This window comes from Schistocerca piceifrons, chromosome 7 (assembly GCF_021461385.2).
Source record: "Schistocerca piceifrons isolate TAMUIC-IGC-003096 chromosome 7, iqSchPice1.1, whole genome shotgun sequence".
NCBI lineage: Eukaryota > Metazoa > Arthropoda > Insecta > Orthoptera > Acrididae > Schistocerca > Schistocerca piceifrons.
The window spans coordinates 79,251,812-79,276,352 of NC_060144.1; the positions used below are offsets into that span (position 1 = coordinate 79,251,812).

General features: G+C 45.5%; 1 protein-coding gene across 1 annotated transcript in view; it reads right to left on the minus strand.

Moving 5' to 3' along the window:
• Positions 1–24,541, minus strand: part of LOC124805198 (prothoracicostatic peptide-like) — a 603,387-nt gene that overhangs the window by 138,097 nt on the left and 440,749 nt on the right. Inside the window, exon 3 of the mRNA XM_047265694.1 lies at positions 10,314–10,602. Coding sequence (XP_047121650.1) covers positions 10,314–10,602 — 289 coding nt within the window. The remainder of the gene's footprint in view (positions 1–10,313; positions 10,603–24,541) is intronic.

Sequence of the window (24,541 nt, forward strand, 5' to 3'; positions counted from 1 at the left end):
ATACATTTTTAAAAATTTTATTTTCTGATGAGGCGACATTCATCAATCATGCTCAAGTGAACCGACATAATACGCATTATTGATCAGTGGAAACTTCGAGGTGGTTATGGGATGCTGAGCATCAAAGGCAGTGGGATGTGAATGTTTGGCGTGGAATTCTGGGATTATGTATCATTGGACTATACTTCACTGAAGGTGGAACTGAATGGCCGGAAATACGGAATGTTTTTGGACCAAGAACTTCCAGCGTTGCTTGAAGACATGCCACTTGTGGAACGAGGTGCCATGTGGTATCAACACGATGATTGCCCATCTCATTACGTGTTGAGTTTTACAGATAGGTTTTAGTATAAATGGAAAGCGATACATTTTAAAAAATTTTATTTTCTGATGAGGCGACATTCATCAATCATGCTCAAGTGAACCAACATAATACGCATTATTGATCAGTGGAAACTTCGAGGTGGTTATGGGAAGCTGAGCATCAAAGGCAGTGGGATGTGAATGTTTGGCGTGGAATTTTGGGATTATGTATCATTGGACTATACTTCACTGAAGGTGGAACTGAATGGCCGGAAATTCGGAATGTTTTTGGACCAAGAACTTCCAGCGTTGCTTGAAGACATGCCACTTGTGGAACGAGGTGCCATGTGGTATCAACACGATGATTGCCCATCTCATTACTCAGCTGTAGTTCAAGACATACTAAACGGAGATCATCCAGATCGATGGATGGGGCGTATACGGCCTGTCCATAGCCTGCTCGCTCCCCGGGCCTCGTGTCCCCAGACTTTTTCTTATTGGGTACATGAAGGACAAAGTTTATCAAGAAATGCCAAACACAACTGAAAATCTGTGTCAACAAACTAGGAATGTCCGTGCAGAAATCAGCAAAGAAATGCTGAGGTGTATTCCACTGTCTTTTTAAGTGCGTTTTCGGAAATACAGCGAAGTAACTTTGATCATTTACTGACCTGGAATTCTTTGTAATGTGAACATGAATTATGGTTATGCAGTGCACATGTACTATATGTACTGTATGTAAATTGGTGGTAGTAAAGTCAAAGTGCGTGGAATCCATTTGCTGTCTTATTTATCCAATATCACATCACCTATTAGCCCTAGCGGAACTTTCACCCTCAAAATTGAATGAGCTTTCCATTTCCGTAGAAGAAAATACACCGTCCCATTAAAAAAAAAAAGTAATCTGACCCCGAAAAAACACAGAGAATGGCATTTTAAGGACGAATTACGGTCACTCTCTTATGCCTTCAGCCTCGTCTTGCGGTCTTCTTTGCGTCTACTTCAGCCGCCTTTGAAATGAAAATAACTTTTTTGGCATTCCGTACCATGTAATGTTTTCGTCGTCTTGAATGAGACGGCGTATTTTCTATTGTTCGCCTTGTAATCCTCATATTAGGAAGTTGAAAACAAGTGTAAGAGATACATACATTATAACTGAAAACTCTTCACATAAGAGAAATAAATGGAAACCTCTTGACTTAAAAATTTGCGAGGAAGAAGTACACATAATAAAATGAGGCTTCGTCCTCGCCGTAGCCCCTTTCCCCGGGAACGTCTCATACCAGATAAATATAACCCCAACTGTTACGTAGTAATTATAGTATACGCGTACATGGAGACAGTGCAACTGAGGTGCAATAAGGGGAACCAGGTCGCATACGCCGAGGCAGATGGAAAACCGCCTTAAAAAGCATCCACAGGCTGGCCAGCACACCGGACCTCGACACTAATCCGCCGGGCGGATTCGCTAGGGAAGCAGTGCGTTAGATCGCACAGCTAGCCGGGCGAGCAATAATTGATTAGTAGTGGATCGATTCCTCATAAATCCCCGCTATTATTCTCTGAATTAGCCCTCCTAAATACGACTCCAATATTTTCTGGAGAACCTTGGAGAACGCTTTGTAGGCTATGCTACTTAGTGAGGTGCGTCTATAATTTCTGTTTTCTTGTTAATCGGCGTTTTTATGGACTGATACTATATTCATTTCTTCCCACTCAGCTGGAATTCTTTCTCCCTTCCAAATGTTGATCACGACTTTGTGTATTTTCTTCGCTTGTTATCTCCTCCGTTTTTAAGTACTTCAGCTGTTATTCCATCTCTCCCTGTAACTTTGTTGTTTTTCAGTATTTTCATTGAGTCTATTCGACAACTGAGGAAAACAGAGTAAGAGTACACAAATGATAAACGTTAAGCTTGAAATTTGCATTCCTTTTCTTGTACTTTTGAATGTCTTGGTATGTTTGTTGTGTTTCACGTACCAAGGTGCTTCTGTTAACTGCTAAATTAGTGGTGGCGCCGGTTTCATTTGATCACTCAAAAATAGTTTCCTTCATTTGAAAATTGTTGTAGCTTGTACAGGCGAATGCCTCAAAACTGGAAACTAATTTTACTAGCTGCGACATGCTCGCGAATGAAGTGAGTGATCCGAAAGAACAGAATTGTTTCTTTAATTCCAGTTCATGATCACAGAGAAATCGTAGTAGGACTAACGATTTCGACGCATAATGACTATCTTCAGGTCTGATTAAAACAGAACAAGCCTTATATTATTTTAATGTGATTAAGAATAATAAGGTTTCCATTCTGTACAGAAATCGATGGTTCGGTTACCGTTAGCTTGCGATCATGATTTAAATTAAAGAAAAGAAATGTCACCTACCCTTCCCGACAAAAAAAAAAAAAAAAAAAAAAAAGTAAATCGTCTAGAAGGGGAGGAGCAAACGAAATGAAACTCCGTACGAAGAGAGACTACGTGATGTTTTTTCAACGATTACATTATTGAGTCAAATTTAAAATGAACTTGTGAGTATGAGCCCCCTTGTCAGTACGCGCTGACCCCTCTGGTCTCAGTGCACGTACTGCTTCGGTCGGGAAGCGTTTCATAAAGCCATTGTATGCTCTGCTGGGGCAAACTGACGCACAAGTGTTGTAACTGGACCTTAATAGCCTGGATACTTGTGCTGGGACGTTGTTGATGTCTAAGCGGCTCCAAAACGTGTTTATCCGGGGACAGATCTGGGGATCTTCTTGGTTGCGCGGATATATCACGCACACACTTCATAGATACACGTGCTTCGTGTGAACGAGCACTGCCCTGTTTAAAAATGGCGCGACAATACTGTCGCACGAGAGGTAACGCGTGAGAGTGGTGGACGTCCGTGCTGTACCGTTGTGCCACCAGAGTAACCTCAGTCACTACTGCCCGCGACCTGAAGTCATACCCGATGGCTTCCCCCACCATGGCATCAGCAGCACCACCAGTGTACCCCTCCAAATCGTTGGAAATAGCCGCCATACTCACCAACGACGTTCATCCGCGATAGTACAGACGCGCGACGCACTGGTGAACGCAATGCGACGCCATCCGCCACCAATTCTAGCTTCCCGATCACGGGAAGCTCAAGCGCAGCCTTTTATGTTGTGCTATTAATAGCGGTTCAAATGGTTCAAATGGCTCTGAGCACTATGGCACTTAACATCCGAGATCATCAGTCCCATCGAACTTAGAACTACTTAAACCTAACTAACCTAAGGACATCACACACATCCATGCCCGACGCAGGATTCGAGCCTCCGACCGTAGTGGTCGCGCGGTTCCACACTGAAGGTTAATGGTGGCTTACGCGTAGGATGGTAATTCGCTAATACCTGTTGCAGAGAATTACAACTTTCTTAATTGTCTACCTTACGTAACGCCAACTAAGTGAGGTCGAACATGTATGTGGTGTCACCGCCAGACACCACACTTGCTAGGTAGTAGCCTTTAAATCGGCCGCGGTCAGTATACGTCGGACCCGCGTGTCGCCACTATCAGTGATTGCAGACGGAGCGACGCCACACGGCAGGTCTGGTCTACAGAGACTCCCTAGCACTCGCCCAGTTGGACAGCCGACTTTGCTAGCGATGGTTCACTGTCTACATACGCTCTCATTTGCCGAGACGACAGTTTAGCATAGCCTTCAGCTACGTCATTTGCTACGACCCAGCAAGGAGCCATATTCACGTACATATAATATAGTGACTCAAGTACCGTCAAGAGCGACGTTCATCATTAATGAATTAAAGTTAAGTATCAAACTAATTACGTCAGCTTTCTGAAGTCTAATTCCTTGTCATCTTCCAGACCTCACGTCAGTATAGTTCTTCCCTCGTCACACCAGCCTGCGTGAGCTAAAGCGCGTGCATTTCGGCCTCCTCTAGTAACACGGTGTTGGCTCTTCTGCCAACACAAAAGAACATACGGCCACGCCAATGGATTACCGACTCTTCCAGTTTGTCGTTGATGTTTTAATGCTGTTTACTCAATGCAGTAACTTCTGTCATAAGAAGGTAAGTCACAAACGACACACAGCCCTGTTGGTGGCCGGTCATCAACCCCGGAAACTCGTATTTCGTGACGACCGAACACCGAGTTGGTCTCTCGAAGAACCTTATACTCGATCGATTACCTCGTAGAAACTGTGGGGCCCTCAGTTCCCGTGGCTGAAAGGTAAATAACTTTTCCCGGTGTTACGCAACCTATAGACCGTTAACCCGAGAGAAACCTGTAATGTGTCCGTTCGCACGAACTGCTGATAAATTATACGTGTGTTTAAGACAATGTCTGAATCCCGGCCTTTGTATCACCCGCTGCCGCACGCTAGACTTGGGGAAGCCGTTCAGCATTGAAGTGGTTACGTTCTGTTCACAATCGCTAAAATTAATCGGAAATATTTTCTAGGGGTGACTAATTTTTTGTCAACGACGTCTATAATAGCTATATTCTGAGGTGACAAAAGTTCATGGGGTGGCGATATGCAGATATACAGATTGCGTTGGTATCGCGTAGACAAGGTATCAAAGGGCGGTGTATTGGCGCAGCTGTCATTTGTACTCACGGGATTCATGTGGAAAGGTTTCCAACGTGATTATGTCCGCGCGGCGAGAATTAACAGACTGTGAACGCGGAGTGGTAGTTGGAGCTAGACGCATGCGACATTCAATTTCGGAAATCGTTAGGGAATTCAGTATTCCGAGATCCACCGAGCCGATGTGTGCCGAGAACAGCAAATTCCATGCATATGTCTCACCAAAGACAACGCAGTGGCCGACAGTCTTCACATAACGACCGAGAGCAGCGGCGTTTGCGTAGAGTTGCCAGTTTTTAGTTTAGTTCTAGTTATGTCATGTTCCATAGATTATTTTCCCGATTATCGGATTATTTTATCGATCTGATGTCGAACAGGTCAGATTACAAGATATATATATATATATATATATATATATATATATATATATATATATATATATATATATATGAATAGTGCTAATATTAATATTACTGAAAATTAGTTGTACACATGCAACTACATTTAGAGGTACAATCTTCTTTTTTTACCATTTCTGAAACAGAAACTCGTCCATGGAGTAGAAGAAGTTGTCCAAAAGAAATGATTTTAAGCTAGATTTAACACTTGATCTGCCACTTGGCAGACACTTTATGTTGTTGGGCAAATGATCAAAGATTTTTGTTGCTGAATAATGTACTCTTTTTTTTGAGCAACTGACAGCTTCAATAACGGATAGTAGTATTAACAGACAAGCGACACTGCGTGAAATAACCGCAGAAATGAATGTGTGACGCACAGCGAACGCATCCGTTTGCACAGTGCCTTTGGTAACTTCGTGACATCATTTGCAACATCTCTCCTGTCTTTGTGACATCGGTTCGACCATAGACCATTGGAAAACCGTGGCCTGGTTGGATCAGTCCCGATTTCAGCTGCTAAGAGCTGTGCAGTGAAGGGAGCCATCTTTAACGCAACCGCCGTTGGAGCTCCTGATGGTGCGATTCGGCACTAGCGGGCTACGTGAGAAAAAAAAATGATGTATTTCGCTGTAAAATGACACTACAATCACCTCTATAGGTACTATGAATTAATTTATATGAATTTTCAAAGTTGTAAAGTCCTTTTTGAAACATCCTGTATGGGCGTCTAACACAGCATAGAACTTATCCTTATGATCGAACGTGACTGTGCTGGACAGAGCTTGGCTTTCGCTCCACGTGTAACAAAATCGAATGCGATTCAAGCAAACGCGGAAACATATGTGGTATAGTGTTACATCAGGTTTAGTCTTATGATGAACACTGTATAGCGGAGGGGAGAGCAACGATGGAGCAGGCTGAATGCGCCGGTAAGGCCGGTATTACACTATCAAATTTCTTAGTCCATTATCTTTGTCAAAGAAATTTGATGGTGTAATAGGGAACTTTGTCAAATGTTGTCAAATATTTGAACAAATCTAGGGCCTCGCTGTAGATTTGATCAAAGAAGTCGCTTGTCTTCTGTTTACTGCAATGTGACATGTTACCATGTGGAGCGCTAACATCGCTGCAGCGTTCTGTCATCTGTAGTGTTTTTATAAACATTGCCGGAGAATACAATTGGTGTGTACGGACAACTACAAAATTAATAGAGATGTATGAAGCTGATGAGACGCTTTAAAACGTGAGGCACTCTGAACAAAAAAATAGATGAAGAAGACTGGCGAACTGACCTAACCTAACGTAATTCTCTCCTGTAGCAAGGAATTGGAGTGTTACAGTCAGCTCGCGCTATTCGTCCACGAGACTCAGAGGGCCATAGACACGGGTTCCCAGGTAAATGGCGTGTTGCTTGACTTCCGCAAGGCGTTCGATACAGTTCCCCACAGTCGTTTAATGAACAAAGTAAGAGCATATGGACTATCAGACCAATTGTGTGACTGGATTGAAGAGTTCCTAGATAACAGAACGCAGCATGTCGTTCTCAATGGAGAGAAGTCTTCCGAAGTAAGAGTGATTTAAGATGTGCCACAGGGGAGTGTCGTAGGACCGTTACTATTCACAATATACATAAATGACCTTGTGGATAACATTGGAAGTTCACTGAGGCTTTTTGCAGATGATGATGTGGTATATCGAGAGGTTGTAACAATGCAAAATTGTACTGAAATGCAGGAGGATCTGCAGCGAAGTGACGCATGGTGCAGGGAATGGCAATTGAATCTCAATGTAGACAAGTGTAATGTGCTGCGAATACATAGAAAGAAAGATCCTTTATCATTTAGCTACAATATAGCAGGTCGGCAACTGGAAGCAGTTAATTCCATAAATTATCTGGGAGTAGACATCAGGAGTGATTTAAAATGGAATGATCATATAAAGATCGTCGGTAAAGCAGATGCCAGACTGAGATTCACTGGAAGAATCGTAAGTCAATGCAATCCGAAAACAAAGGAAGTAGGTTACAGTACACTTGTTCGCCCACTGCTTGAATATTTCTGACCAGTGTGGGATTCGTACCAGATATGGTTGATAGAAGAGATAGATAAGATCCAACGGAGAGCAGCGCGCTTTGTTACAGGATCATTTAGTAATCGCGAAAGCGTTACAGAGATGATACATAAACTCCAGTGGAAGAGTCTGCAGGAGAGACGCTCAGCAGCTCGGTACGGGCTTTTGTTGATGTTTCGAGAGCATACCTTCACCGAGGAGTCAAGCAGTATATTGCTCCCTCCTACGTATATCTCGCTAATAGACCGTGGGGATAAAATCAGAGAAATTAGAGCCCACGCAGATGCATACCGACAATCCTTCTTTCCACGAACAATACGAGACTGGAATAGAAGGGAGAACCGATAGAGATACTCAAGGTACCCTCCGCCACACACAGTCAGGTGGCATGCGGAGAATGGATGTAGATGTAGATGTAGCCTGTCCTCTGCAGATATAGAAGTTCTTAAGTGAGTATTGTGCTTTGTGATATGCGGATACACTTCGCTGAGCATATACAGAAATGTATGCTCATCCATTCTTAAGTAACTGATGTACGACTTGACGTCCTCCACCACAAGCTCAGGTAACAAGTTTTGTTGAATGCTTTTATCGTGTCGTCGTAAAATACCCCGCTTCTCTTGCGCATGTGCACAGGGTGCAATTGTGGTACATGCAACTGCTGCGGTTAATAGCAAGTTGTTGTTGTCATCCATCTTGAACTTTGACGAAAAATATGATGACAGTGGAATACCCCTTTTTAGCGCCACGTCGAAGGTCTTTGTGAAATATATTTGACGAATATTTGATCACACCTTTGATCAAACCTTTGACAAAGAATTGATAGTCTAATACCGGTCTAAGGCACGGTGACGGGTCATGGTGGCGAGCAGCGAGGTGGCAGTACCACGTGTACCGGTATGAAATGAGCGTTTTTTGTGAAAATGAAACACTTATTTTGAATTGAAAAGTAGAAACATTTTATTGAAAGTACTGACCATTGCTTTCTACACATTTTGAACGCCTTTCTGGCAATTTGTGGACTCACGCCAATAGAAATGTTCGTCTTCTGAAGCAAACCAATCAGACATCCAGTTTTCGACTTCTTCGTAGGAATCGAAGTGTTCCTCAGCCAATGCGTGTCTCATTGATGGAAACAAATGGTAGTCGGAAGGGCCCAAGTCTGGTGAATACGGCGGGTGGGGTAGCAGCTCCCAGCCAAGTGTTTTGATTGTATCCTCAACCAGTTTTGCTTTGTGTGCAGGTGCATCGTCGTGTAAAAAAATTACTTTGCCATGTCTTCTGGCCCATTCTGGTCTTTTTTCGATGAATACATAGTTCAAATTGATCATTTGTTGTCTGTAGCGATTAGTATTCAGTTTCACCGGGTTTTAGAAGCTCTTGATACGCCACACCTTTCTGATCCCACCAAACACAGAGCATTGTCTTGTTGCCAATCGATCTGGTTTTGCAGTCGATGTTGATGGTTGTCCTCGATTAACCCATGATTTTTCTCGTTTGGATTTATTTTAAGAATCCTATTTTTCATCGCGAATAGCACTACGATGCAAATTTGATTTTCTTTCATATCTTTGAAGCAAAATTTGACAAATGGTTTTTCGGTTTTCCATCTGTCTTTCATTCAATTCATGTGGCACCCATTTTCCACACTTTTGGATCTTTCCCATAGCTTTCAAACGGTCAGAAATTGTTTGTTGTGCAACATTTTGCATTGCTGCTATTTGCTTCTGACTCAAAGTATCATCTTCATCCAATATTGCTTGCAGTTCGACGTCTTCGAACTTTTTTGATGGTCTTCCACGTTCTTCATTTCTTACATCAAAATCATTATTTCTGAACCGTTGAAACCATGTTTTGCGTGTTGCTTCTGATAGAGCATGATCACCATATGCCTCGACAAGCATTCGATGCGACTCTGCAGTACTTTTTTTTCAAATGAAAACAAAAAATTAATGCTTTCCGCAAATCATCACTTTCTGGTACAAAATTCGACATTGTTAACACGATGAAAACATATGATATTGTTTGTTCCATGAGTTGATGTATACTAAATATCTTTGACAGATGTCATACCAACCAAACTGTGGTGTGCGTACTGTAAGACCTTCAGTACACACACCATCAGATTATACGACTTGTCACTCTAACGAAGTAGGCGAGTGTCAGCAATATGTCTCGTGGTCTTATCGTGGCGTGTTTATCTTCTGCCGTTAGGTCAGACGACAGAAATGCCACTTGCACACTTAGAGTAGCAGATTGACGGTGACCAACTTTAAACAGAACTTGATTAATTTTCACACGCATTTATTAAAATAATAAAAAGCATAGACATTACGTAACTTGATTCTGGATGATGTTTACAATTGACAATCTGAAGTTCCTTTGGTCTTGGTATGTTAATCTTATTCTCACATATCTCTGATACTTGACAAACTTCTATACATTTATCTTCACGGCTATGTAGAGGAATATGATAATCTTCTTAGGTGCAGACTGAAACTTGACTATAGACTGGTACAGACTAATGCAGACTGGTACAGACTAATGCAGACTGACTAATCGGAGGTCTGTACACTCGTTATAATACCTCGCGCATTCAGGTATCACTGCGCGAGTGTGATCCGCGAGGAGAAACGGTTCTACGTTAGCAGCAATCTCACTGGCTGCGTTACATATTGATACCCGGATCGGCGGAAGCAGAATTTGGTCCGTCTCTATGGCAGCGCCATCTCGTAGTGCGGAGACGGACGAGCGCTGCGCATGCGCTGTTGTGCTTCGCGGGGCGCGCTCTAGTGGGAACGTTGTGTAGGCGCTGACTACGCGGAACTATGTACACACAAAAGAAAAAAAAAATTAGGCTCGTTCACAACAAATGTTTCCTATCGACACATTTGTATCTTAACGCTCATTTCGTACCGGTACACCTGGTATAAGGGCGCCCTGAGGCAGATGGGCCGCCGAGGCACTTACCGTGGAAGCTGCGCCAGTCGGCGGCGCGCTTGCCCCAGGTATTGTGCAGGCTACTCCAGGCGCGCTTCTCCTCGTCGCCGGGCTCTCCCTCGTCGCCCTGCAGCTGCAGCTGCACCTGCAGCGGCAGAGGCACCTGCATCGGCAGCGGCACCAGCTGCGCGGCCTCCTGGTCGCCCTCCTGCTCAGCCACGGTCTGGTCCGGCAGCTCGGGCCACGTGGCCGCGTCGTCTCCGCCGCGCTTGCCCCAGGCGCCGTGCAGGTTGCTCCATGCGCGCTTGCCCCACGCAGACTGAAAGCACAGGGCGCGGGCGGGTCGTCAGGTGCAGTTCCATTATACACACACTACTGGCCATTAAAATTCCTACACCAAGAGGAAATGCAGATGATAAACAGGTCTTCATTGGACAGATATACAGGGTGATTCAAAAAGAATACCACAACTTTAGGAATTTAAAACTCTGCAACGACAAAAGGCAGAGTTAAGCACTATCTGTCGGCGAATTAAGGGAGCTATAAAGTTTCATTTAGTTGTACATTTGTTCGCTTGAGGCGCTGTTGACTAGGCGTCAGCGTCAGTTGATGCTAAGATGGCGACCGCTCAACAGAAAGCTTTTTGTGTTATTGAGTACGGCAGAAGTGGGGCACTGAGAATCCGCGGGAAACAACTCAGTATGAACGTGACTCGCCTAAGGTGAACGTTTGCTGTGCCATTTCAGCCAATAAAGCTTTTGGTCCCTTTTTCTTCGAAGGTGCTACTGTAACTGGACTACAGTATCTGGAGATGTTAGAGAATTGGCTGTTCCCTCAGCTCGAACATGAAGCACAACAATTCATATTTCAGCAGGATGGAGCGCCACGACATTGGCACTTATCTGTCCGTAACTAGCTGAACGTCAACTACCCGAGGTGATGGATCGGCGGCCAGGCAGCCCGTGACAGAGCACCTCATCACTGGCCTCCAAGAAGCTCTGATCTTACCCCCTGCGATTTTTTCTTATGGGGGTATGTTAAGGATATGGTGTTTCGGCCACCTCTCCCAGCCACCATTGATCATTTGAAACGAGAAATAACAGCAGCTATCCAAACTGTTACGCCTGATATGCTACAGAGAGTGTGGAACGGGTTGGAGTATCGGGTTGATATTGCTCGTGTGTCTGGAGGGGGCCATATTGAACATCTCTGAACTCGTTTTTGAGTGAAAAAAAAACCTTTTTAAATAGTCTTTGTAATGATGTATAACAGAAGGTTATATTATGTTTCTTTCATTAAATACACATTTTTAAAGTTGTGGTATTCTTTTGGTATCACCCTGTATTATACTAAAACTGACATATGATTACACTTTCAAGCAATTTGGGTGCGTAGGTCCTGAGAAATCAGTACCCAGAACAACAAACTCTGGCCGTAATAACGGCCTTGATACGCCTGGGCATTGAGTCAAACTGAGCTTGGATGGCGTATGCAGGTACAGCTGCCCATGCAGCTTCAACACGATACCACACTTCATCAAGAGTAGTGACTGGCGTATTGAGACGAGCCAGTTGCTCGACCACGATTGACCAGACGTTTTCAATTCGTGAGAGATCTGGAGAATGTGCTGGACAGGGCAGCAGTCGAACATTTTCTGTATCCAGAAAGGCCCGTACAGGACCTGCAATATGCGGTCAAGCATTATCCTACTGAAATGTAGGGTTTCGCAGGGATCGAATGAAGGGTAGAGCCACGGGTCGTAACACATCTGAAATGTAACGTCCACTGTTCAAACTGCCGTCAATGCGAACAAGAGGTGACCGAGACGTGTAACCAATAGCACCCTATACCATCACGCCGGGTGATAACGCCATTATGGCGATGACGAATACACGCTTCCAATGTGCGTTCACCACGATGTCGCCAAACACGGATCCGACCATCATGATCCTGTAAACAGAATCTGGATTCATCCGAAAAAACGACGTTTTGCCAGGTTTGTCGTTGAGTAGACTATCGCAGGCGCTCCTGTCTGTGATGCAGCGTCAAGAGTAACCGCAACCATGGTCTCCGAGCTGATAGTCCATGCTGCTGCAAACGTCGTCGAACTGTTCGTGCAGATGACTGTTGTCTTGCAAACGTCCCCATCTGTTGACTCAAGGATCGAGACGTGGCTGCACGACCCGTTACAGCCATGCGGATAAGATGCCTGTCATCTCGACTGCTAGTGGCACGAGGCCGTTGGGATCCAGCACGGCGTTCCGTATTACCCTCCTGAACCCACCGATTCCACATTCTGCTAACAGTCAACGCGAGCAGCAGTGTCGCGATACGATAAATCGCAATCGCGGTATGCTACAATCCGACCTTTATCAAAGTCGGAAACGTGATGGTACGCATTTCTCCTCCTTACACGAGGCATCACAACAACGTTTCACCAGGCAACGCCGGTCAACCGCTCTTTGTGTATGAGAAATCGGTTGGAAACTTTCCTCATGTCAGCACGTTGTAGGTGTCGCCACTGGCGCCAACCTTGTCTGAATGTTCTGAAAAGCTAATCATTTGCATCTTCTTCTTGTCGGTTAAATTTCGCGTCTGTAGCACGTCATCTACGTGGTGTAGCAATTGTAATGGCCAGTAGTGTATTTTGATCAAGCATACACTATCTCATCAAAAGTATCAGCACTGCCGTACACGTGCCTATTTGACCACTGTATGTCACGTGAGTCGGACTTGCCAATTATAAAAGGAGGTGGGGGGCATTGTGTTGCTTTTAGAGTAGCAGAAACAGCTGACTGGGTCAGTGAGTTGATATCAGTGCCATCAAACGTAGACAAGCCATTGAACGCCACCTGAGTAACAGATGAGTCAAGATCATTTCAACCAATCTAAAGCGGCCCAAATTGACTGTTGGTCAGTGATTGTGAAATCGAAACGCGAAGAACAACCACAGGTCAGGCAGACCTCATATCTCTATGGACAGTGACCAGGGAGCGTCGTGGAGCGTGGCTGTAAAAAAATCGCACGAAATCAGAGGAAGGAATCACTCGCTAATTCCAAAATGGTACCAGGAGCTGAGTGAGCACAATGACTGAGTCAAGGGAGTCAAACAGAATGGAGCACCACAGTCGAGTAGCGCCTCATAAACCGCGCATTTCTGTAGGAGTGCTGAAGTGATGTAAAGAGAGACGCCAATGGACAGTAGATTACTGGAAACGACTGGAGTCATGAAGCACTCTGTTCCCTGTGGCTGTTCTATGGAAAGGTTAGGGTTTGGCGAACTTTACCTGCTATAATGTGGAGAGCTTACGGTGGAGTACAGAGGAGATGGTGTTACCAGTTTGGACGTGTTTTTCTTGGTTAGGGTGCGATTCCGTTATTGTGCTTTAGAAAACGCTGAATGCTAATGGATATGAACATATTATACAGTCTTGCATACTGCGTGTGGTAGAGGAACAGTTCGGGGACAGTGATTGTACCAGCATGACAATGCACACTGTCGTACAGCAGCATCTCTGACGGAATGGTCTGTCGATAATCACATTCGTCAAATGCACTGGCTTGCCCAGAATACCAACCTGAACCTAGCAGTTGGTTGGTTGTTTGGGTGGAAGAGACCAAACAGCGAGGTCATCGGTCTCACTGGATTAGGGAATGATGTCGGCCGTGCCCTTTCAATGGAACCGTCCCGGCATTTGCCGGAAGCGATTTAGGGAAATCACGGAAACCCTAAATCAGGATGGCCGGACGCGAGATTGAACCGTCGTCCACCCGAATGCGATTCCAGTGTGTTAACCACTGTGCCACCTCGCTCGGTCCTAAACCTAGCGGAATACCTTTGGGATAAGTAAGAACGTCGACTTCCTTCCAGAAGCCAGTGTCCGACATCGCTACCAATACCTTTGGGATAAGTAAGAACGTCGACTTCCTTCCAGAAGCCAGTGTCCGACATCGCTACCTTTCCAGGTTCCATCTCCTGCAGGAGGTTGGTCGGCCATTCCTCCATAGACATTCAGACAGAATGTGCCTCCAGCAGAGTTCACCCCATCATAAAGACGAAAAGTGAACACATCCCGTTTCAACAAATGTCCATATACTTTTGATCAGTATGTTTATTTTATCTTGTGATTAGTGCTTTTATCTGTCACAGACATGCATTTATATGAGGACCATTTAACAAGTAAAGCCTCAAATTTTTCTTACAGCCGTTAATGCATATAGGATGTTTGAAAAAAGTGTCGCATTCCACACAGCAGAAAGTACTGGTCAATAGTACAAGAGAAGTTCCCATTGTTATATTTACGGAAATCAATATCTATTGTTGCAAGTGCCGTTATAATTGAGATGAGTACTGTATAGTTTTCGGTGATGTATGGCATCACAAGAGATGGCATACTGAATTACTACGGAAAGCGCGTGTGGGCAGATGCGAATATTCAGGCAATCATGGAGGTGAGCCATCAGGATCGTTTCGTTACCAATTTACAGGGTGGTCCATTGATCGTGACCGGGCCAAGTATCTCACGAAATAAGCATCAAACGAAAAAACTACAAAGAACGAAACTTGTCTATCTTGAAGGGGGAAACCAGATGGCGCTATGGTTGGCCCGCTAGATGGCGCCGTCATAGGTCAAACGGATATCAACTGCGTTTTTTAAATAGGAACCCCCATTTTTTATTACAAATAAGCGTGTAGTACGTAAAGAAATATGAATGTTTTTGGTGTACCACTTTTTTCCGTTTGTGAGAGATGGCGCTGTAACAGTCACAAACATATGGCTCACAATTTTAGACGAACAGCTGGTAGCAGGTAGGTTTTTTAAATTAAAATACAGAACGTAGGTATGTTTGAACATTTTATGTCGGTTGTTCCAATGTGATACATCTACCTTTGTGAACTTGTCATTTCTGAGAACGCATGCTGTTACAGCGTGATTACCTGTAAATACCTCATTAACGCAATAAATGCTCAAAATCATGTCCGTCAACCTCAATGCATTTGGCAATACGTGTAACGACATCCCTCTCAACAGCGAGTAGTTCGCCTTCCGTAATGTTCGCACATGCATTGACAATACGCTGACGCATATTTTCAGACGTTGTCGGTAGATCACGATAGCAAATATCCTTCAACTTTTCCCGCATAAATAAATCCGGGGACGTCAGATCCGGGGAACGTGCGGGCCATGGTATGGTGCTTCGGCGACCAATCCACCTGTCATGAAATATGCTATTCAATACCGATTCAACCTCACGCGAGCTATGTGCCGGACACCCATCATGTTGGAAGTACATCTCCATTCTGTCATGCAGTGAAACATCTTGTAGTAACATCGGTACAACATTACGTAGGAAATCAGCATACATTGCACAATTTGGATTGCCATCGATAAAATGGGGGCCAATTATCCTTCCTCCCATAATGCCATACCATACATTAACCCGCCAAGGTCGCTGATGTTTCACTTGTCGCAGCCATCGTGGATTTTCCGTTGCCCAATAGTGCATGTTATGCTGGTTTACGTTACCGCTGTTGGTGAATGACGCTTCGTCGCTAAATAGAACGCGTGCAAAAAATCTGTCATCGTCCGTAATTTCTCTTGTGCGCAGTGGCAGAACTGTACACGACGTTCCAAGTCGTCACCATGCAATTCCTGGTGCATAGAAATATGGTACGGGTGCAATCGATGTTGATGTAGCATTCTCAACACCGACGTTTTTGAGATTCCCAATTCTCGCGCCCGCATCTCGTGGTCGTGCGGTAGCGTTCTCGCTTCCCACGCCCGGGTTCCCGGGTTCGATTCCCGGCGGGGTCAGGGATTTTCTCTGCCTCGTGATGGCTGGGTGTTGTGTGCTGTCCTTAGGTTAGTTAGGTTTAAGTAGTTCTAAGTTCTAGGGGACTTATGACCACGGCAGTTGAGTCCCATAGTGCTCAGAGCCATTTGAACCATTTGAACCAATTCTCGCGCAATTTGTCTGCTACTGATGTGCAGATTAGCCGCGACACAGCTAAAACACCTACTTGAGCATCATCATTTGTTGCTGGTCGTGGTTGATGTTTCACATGTGGCTGAACACTTCCTGCTTCCTTAAATAACGTAACTACTCGGTGAACGGTCCGGACGCTTGGGTGATGTCGTCCAGGATATCGAGCAGCATACATAGCACACGCTCGTTGGACATTTTGATCACAATAGCCATACATCAACACGATATCGACCTTTTCCGCAATTGGTAAACGGTCCATTTTGACTCGGGTAATGTATCACGAAGCAAATACCGTCCGCACTGGCGGAATGTTACGTGATACCACGTACTTATACGTTTGGGACTATTACTGCGCCATTTATCACAAAGCGAAAAAAGTGGTCCAACTAAAACGTTCATATTTCTTTACGTACTACACAGGTATATAATTAAAAATCGGGGTTCCTATTTAAAAAATCGCAGTTGATATCTGTTTGACCTACGGCAGCGCCATCTAGCGGGCCAACCATAGCACCATCTGGTTTCCCTCTTCAAGCTAGACAAGCTTCGTTCCTTGTAGTTTTTTCGTTTGATGCTAATTTCGTGAGATATTTGGCCCGGTCACTATCATTGGACCACCCTGTATACGGAAATCAATATCTATTGTAGGAAGTCCCGTTATAATTGAGATGCGTACTGTATAGTATCCGGTGATGCATGGCATCACAAGAGAGGGCATACTGAATTACTACGGTCAGCACGTGTGGGCAGATGCGAGTACTTAAGCAATCATGGAGTGAGCCATCAGGTCCATCCTCACCCGACGCATCCACCAGCATCTCCGCCAGCACCGCCTCCTTCCCGTTACCCAGTGTGGCTTTCGGCCGTCCTTCTCTTCCGATGACCTTCTGCTTCACCTCACTTATCTCCTCTCCGAACAGCTTAATTCCCGTCGTTCCGCTATCTTCCTCTCCCTTGACCTTGAACGAGCCTATGACCGCGTGTGGCATTCCGGTCTCCTCTTCAAGCTCCAAACCTTCGCCCTTCCTATTAACTACGTCCGTCTGATCGGCTCCCTTCTTTCCCACCGTCCTTCCTACGTCACCATCCACAACATGGATTCCTACATCTTTTTCCCCTCCGCTGGTGTGCCCCAGGTTCCGTCCTCTCCCCTCTTCTGTACCTCTTGTATACGGCGGACATGCCGCCGCCTTGACCCCCCATTCACCTTCTCCAGTACGCCGATGACACTGCCTTCCTTGCCCTCTGCCCGCCCCCATCCTGCAGCGCTCCCAACACCTTCTCCAATCCCATCTTGAGTGGTTCACCGCTTGGTGCAACCAGTGATTGATTAAGGTCAATCCTGCCAAATCCCAGGCGATCATAGTAGGCAAAACCACTCCTTCCTTCCACCTCCTCGATTTCTACATCACCATCTATGGCCGTCCTATCACCCTAACCCCCACCCTTAAGTACCTTGGTGTCACCCTTGACCGTCGCCTCTCCAGGACCCCCCACCTCCGGACGATCCAAGCCAAGGCACGCTCCCGCCTCCGTCTCCTCAAACTCCTCTCCGGCCGAACTTGGGGTCTGGACCCCTCTACCATCCTCCATACCTATAAATCCCTCATTAGCCCTATCCTTTGCTACGCCCATGCTGCCTGGATCTCCGCTCCCCCTATCTTTTACAAATTCCTTCAGATCCTGGAACGCCATGCTCTTCGCCTCGCCTATCGCATCAGTCTCCCCTCCCCCACGCGAATCCTGTACGACCTAATTCCCTTCCCCCACCTCCTCCTTTTCTTCGAACAGATACGGAACCTGTGAGCCTCCCACAAACCCGATCCTCCTCACCTGCTGGTCTCTCCCATACTCTCCCGCCCCCGTCTGCTGCCATGCCTGTAATTCCATGTCCCATCTGCTCTCCATCTCTCCACTCTCCATACCCTCTCCCAAGGTGGCTTCCGCCAGCTCCCCCTCCCTGATGATGCCCTCCTCCCCTCCATCTACCCCTCCTACCAACTTTGATCCTCCCTCCCTCTTCCTGTGTTTGTTTCCTTTGGGCACCCTCTCTCCCTTCTCTCCCCCTTCCCCCCTCCTCCCTTTCTCCCCACTCCTCCCCCGGGCTTCCCCTCCAGACCTTCCTCCGTTCCTACTAACGTCTTCTCCGCCATTGGCATCCTTGCTCACCCCTCTCCCTCCCACTCCCCCTTCTTCCCCTCTTGGCAGGTCCCCGGTCTCGTACACGCTATGTGGACATTCGCGCGCGGAGATCATCATCAGTTTCGCGTGTGTGTGCCGTCGTTTTGTGTTTTTTAGTGTCCGCCGTCACGCTCATACGTTCACATGTGCCATCGAATTCATCAGTGTTATGTGCGCCGTGTCAACATGTTTTCAGTGTCGTTATCGGCTAGTGTGAACGGCTCCGTGTTTTTTGTATTTCTGTGTCCACTATTTTTTGCCCGTCACTATGTTTATTTTGGATCTTCTTTCTGTGTTATATCATTGTCAACTCTAAGGCTGAAGAGCGGCGTAGCATGCCGCTACCAGCCTACCTGATTGTACAGGTATAAAAATAACAATAAAGGAAAGAAAAAGTGAGCCATCAGGATCGTTTCATTATGAATATATATAGTGTAATTTTTTGTCACATATACAGGGTGTTACAAAAAGGTACGGCCAAACTTTCAGGAAACATCCCTCACACAAAGAAAGAAAAGATGTTGTGTGGACATGTCTCCGGAAACGCATAATTTCCTTGTTAGAACTCATTTTAGTTTCGTTCTTCCACCTACGCTCAATGGAGCACGTTATCATGATTTCATACGGGATACTCTACTTGTGCTGCTAGAACATGTGCCTTTACAAGTACGACACAACATGTGGTTCATGCACGATGGAGCTCCTGCACATTTCAGTCGAAGTGTTCGTACGCTTCTCAACAACAGATTCGGTGACCGACGGATTGGTAGAGGCGGACCAATTCCATGGCCTCCACGCTCTCCTGACCTCAACCCTCTTGACTTTCATTTATGGGGGCATTTGAAAGCTCTTGTCTACGCAACCCCGGTACCAAATGTAGAGTCTCTTCGTGCTCGTATTGTGGACGGCTGTGATACAATACGCCATTCTCCAGGGCTGCATCAGCGCATTAGGGATTCCATGCAACGGAGGGTGGATGCATGTATCCTCGCTAACGGAGGACATTTTGAACATTTCCTGTAACAAAGTGAAGTCACGCAGGTACGTTCTGTTGCTGTGTGTTTCCATTCCGTGATTAATGTGATTTGAAGAGAAGTAATAAAATGAGCTCTAACATGGAAAGTAAGAGTTTCCGGACACATGTCCACATAACATATTTTCTTTCTTTGTGTGTGAGGAAAGTTTCCTGAAAGTATGGCCGTACCTTTTTGTAACACCCTGTATTTTGTAAAGAATGTGGGAGTCGCCATCGGTGGAAAAGTGCCTGTTTCACTTGATATTCTACGATACTGGAAAGCATACATTATGTTTTCCACAGCAGTGCTTGCAACAGGAATAAAAACAGGGAGTAGTACCATCAAATATATCTTAAAATCTTAGTATTCTTCCCACATACAGTGCTCAGTTATTTGCCACAGATGCACGACCCCCACAATACTCCAAACTAAATTGTATCATATTATGAATCGCTAGGCGATTCGAAACCGGTCATGAATAAGTGAAAATTGAAGAAAAAAACAGCGATCGGTTACAGTATTTTCTGAAACCTCTGGCTGTAAATATAGTTCGTGGCATCGCCAGTGATACGTTCCAGAAAGACAGCGCTTGACACTGCTTCTTATAAACTAGTTACGAAGAATAAAACATAAGGAAACAAAATAAAAATAGCATCTGTGGAACAGATTTAAAAAATAAATAACAGAACATGTAGTACTTTTTCGAAATCGTGTTCATCCGTACTGTTCTACTCGTTCACCACCTCTAACGTTAACAAGTTAGTCTGCGCTACTAACATGTCCCTTGTCTTGGTAACGGTTTTCCATAGAACTTTATTGTAGCCTGCGTTGTTACAGTGCCGTGCATGTAAGAAGGTGGGTGGTGGGGCGATGCGCAATGGCAAGAAGCCGTCTACCGTGTGAAGCAACAGCCAACAGCGTGAGTCTGTCGCGGCTGTCTTTTGTGCGCGCTTCAGTGTACGCTTAAAACATTTAGCGTACATTGTCATGTTATTTTGGCTATAGTGAAGTTACTGTAATGTTCGTTATGTATGGTATGAAACGAACACGCCAAACATTACGTCAAGGAGAGGCACCGATAGTTTTATGTGAATATAAATTTTTCGAATGACAATCATAAACAGGGCCCTACCGAGGACCTGGCGAGATAGGGCACCGCCAAGGGCGCAGGCAAGTTGAGTCCTCGTATGCTTGGTCACCTTCTGCATTGCTCAATCAACTGCTGTTGTAAAACCACTGGAACTAACCCTTATTTTTATATGAGATATTGCCGCTATTGTAGTGAAAATAGAGCTATGGCGTACACTAAAGCAACAGGAGTGTGAAGTTTATTTCCTGCACTGCAATAGAAGTACAATACACTAAAGAGCCAAAGAAACTGGCACACCTGCTTCATATCGTGTAGGGCCCCCGCGAGCACGCTGAAGTGCCGCAACACGACGTAGAATGGACTCGACTAATGTTTGATGTAATGCTGGAGGACTTTCCATAAATCCATAAGAGTACGAGGGGTGGATATTTCTTCTGAACAGCGCGTTACAAGGCATCCCAGATAATATTCATGTCTGGGGAGTTTGGTGGCCAGCGGAAGTGTTTAAATTCAGAAGAGTGTTCCTGGAGCCACTCTGTAGCAATTCTGGACGTGTGGGGTGTCGCATTGTCCTGCTGGAATTGCCCAAGTACGTCGGAATGAACAATGGACATGAATGGATGCAGGTGATCAGTCAGGATGCTTACGTACGTGTCACTTCTCACACTCGTATGTAGACGTAACAGGGGTCCATATCACTCCCACTGCAAACGCCCCCACCATTACAGAGCCTCCACCAGCTTGAACAGTTCCCTAATGACCTGCAGGGTCCATGGATTCATGAGGTTTTCTCCATATCCGTACACGTCCGTCCGCTCGATACAATTGGAAAGGAGACTCGTCCGACCAGGCAACATGTTTCCAGTCATCAGCAGTCCAGCGTCGGTGTTGACGGAACCGGACGTAGGGTAAAGCTTTGTGTCGTACTGTTATCAAGGGTACACGAGTGGACCTTCGGCTCTGAAAGCCCATAACGATTATGTTTCGTTGAATAGTTCGCACGCCGACACTTGTTGATGGCCCAGCATTGAAATCTGCGGCAATTTGGGGAAGGGTGGCACTTCTGTCACGTCGAAGGATTCCCTTCAGTCGTCGTTGGTCCCGTTGTTGCAGGATCTTTTTCCGGCCGCAGGAATGTCGGAGATTTGATGCTTTACCGGATTCCTGATACTCACGGTATACTCGTGAAATGGTCGTACAGGAAAACCCCACTCCAAAAATGGTTCAAATGGCTCTGAGCACTATGGGACTTAAGTTCTAATGTCATCAGTCCCCTAGAACTTAGAACTACTTAAACCTAACTAACCTAAGGACATCACACACATCCATGCCCGAGGCAGGATTCGAACCTGCGACCATAGCGGTCGCACGGTTCCAGACTGAAGCGCCTAGAATCGCTCGGCCACTCCGAAAACCCCACTTCATCGCTACCTCACTGTGCCCCATCGCTCGTGCGCCGATTGAAATGCCAAGTTCAAACTCACTTAAATCTTGACAAACTGCCATTGTAGAAGCAGTAACCGACCTAACAACTGCGCCAGACACTTGTCTTATATAGACATTGTCGACCGCAGCGCCGTATTGTGCCTGTTTATATGTTTTTGTATTTGAAAACGCATGGCTAAACCAGTTTCTTTGGCTCTTCAGTGTATGATTCTTGAGGAAGTTAGGGCACATAAATAACTTGTGGAGGTTACTAAAACTTTCAAAATAATTGTCATAAAAATGATTTGGGAAAGGCAATGACTTGAACTGAAAGTTGACATCCTACTCAAAAAGCAGAACTGTTGTTTATTCTGAAGAGATTTTAAGAAAAAGGAATATTGAAAATCACAAATGAAAATTCAGACACTGAAATTATTTTTATGTCATGGTTTCATCAAGCTATTTGGCACTGATCGAACCGCCACCTGACCACGTGTGAACCTAGAAAGATATGATGCTGGGAAAGAGGTATAAAGTTCATTAGGTGCACCATTTTTTGTTTGCATCTGTGACGAATTTTCCATCTGCATAAGCGTTTTGAAATTCATGTCTAGCAAAATTTATTGACTGCCGTGTAGTCCTGTTTCGAGAAGCACGTGGTTTCTCGTATTATGCTATTGCAATTCAGTCTTGACAATTACGTTAATTTGTAAGAAAAAGCTCACGTTCCATGTGCTTTGCCCTATTTGTTACTCTCACTTCCACGAATAATTCTTTTCCTCTTCATTGCTCACTGTGCGTGTGTGTTTTATCTCTCCATTATTTTCATACTGAGATTTTCACACTGCAGCGGAGTGTGCGCTGATATGAAACTTCCTGTCAGATTAAAACTGTGTGCCGAACCGAGACTCGAACTCGGGACCTTTGCCTTTCGAGGGCAAGTGCTCTACCATCTTTTTTTTATGCCTCATTTTGTTCTATATTGTTCGTTGAATATGTTCGGGGCGGACGTCCGATGACACCCATTCAGGTTCTTCGTTGATCCGTTCACTCAGTTTTTTGTTACAGAGGGTAGCTAACCCTCTGACCGAACTCGCTGAGGTACCGTGCCGGCACCACCTGAACTACGCAAGCACGACTCACGTCCCGTCCTCACAGCTTTACTTCTGCCCGTCAAAAGCAAAAGCAAAGGCTAAAGTCACTAGTTCGAGTCTCGGTCCGGCACACAGTTTTAATCTGCCAGGAAGTTTCTCTATAATTTCTCTGCAAACCGAGGTTTTAAATTCACTTGTAGAGGGCTCATTAGCTTTAGTTTTGGCTTGAAAATGACAGGGTGCGCATCTGCCGAAATATCGACTGTTGTCAACGACGTCACCCGCCTGCATTCGCGTACGTTATTTCAAAATCTGAACGTTGCTTTTCACAAACGACAAACATATTCATCATCAAGCCGTGGTAGCAGAGCTGACAGCCTTGAGCATTTGTATGTACACCACTCGACTGGCAAGTTTCGTTCAGTGTGAGCAATTTGTCGGTCACAAAGATCTCCTTCTCTATTAGCAATAAGTGATGTCATTCTATTTTTCAATTTCTGTGACTTAGCCGGCCGCTGTTACCGAGCGGTTCTAGGCGCTTCAGTCGGGAACCGCGCTGCTGCTATGGTCGCAGGTTCGAATCCTGTGCCGGCTGGGGTGGCCGAGTGGTTCTAGGCGCTACAGTCTGGAACCGGGCGGCCGCTACGGTCGCAGGTCCGAATCCTGCCTTGGGCATGGATGTGTGTGATGTCCTTAGGTTAGTTAGGTTTAAGTAGTACTAAGTCCATGGGACTGATGACCTCAGATGTTAAGTCCCATAGTGCTTAGAGCCATTTGAACCATTTTTTGTGTGACTTACTCCACTCGGTAACGAATCCGCTTAAATTTCACTGCACAGTCGTCGCTGGCGCTGCCAGCCATGCTTATACGGACGTGTCGTTTATATGCGAGTATCCGACGTAAAAGGAAATTGCAGAAAGTTAGTTTTACGGGTGAGAGAAAAGGGGCGGGGCGGGTATGGGGCACTAGTATCCGGATGTGGCGCTCGGCCTGGTGTTGTTATTTATCAGGGCAGGCGACGGCTGGAGGAGGAAGCGTGCAACGGAGACACGGGGGCACACTGTTGACAGCAAAGTACTCTCTGTGTGCAGCACGCATTGCACGCTACTGTACTTCAGTTCTACGATACGTTTTACATCTACATCTACATACATACTCCGCAAGGCACCGTACGGTGCGTGGTGGAGGATATCCTGTACCACAACTAGCCATTTCCTTTCCTGTTACACTCGCTGACAGAGCGAGGGAAAAGCGACTGTCGGTATGCCTCAATATGAGCCCTAATTTCTCCTTTCTTATCTTCGTGGTCCTTACGCGAAATGTATGTTGGTGGCAATACGATAGTTCTGCAGTCAGCTTGAAATGCCGGTGCACTAAATTTTCTCGAAACTGTTCCTCGAAAACAACGTCGCCTTCCCTCCAAGGACTCCCATTTGAGTTCGCGAAGGACCTCCGTAACACTTT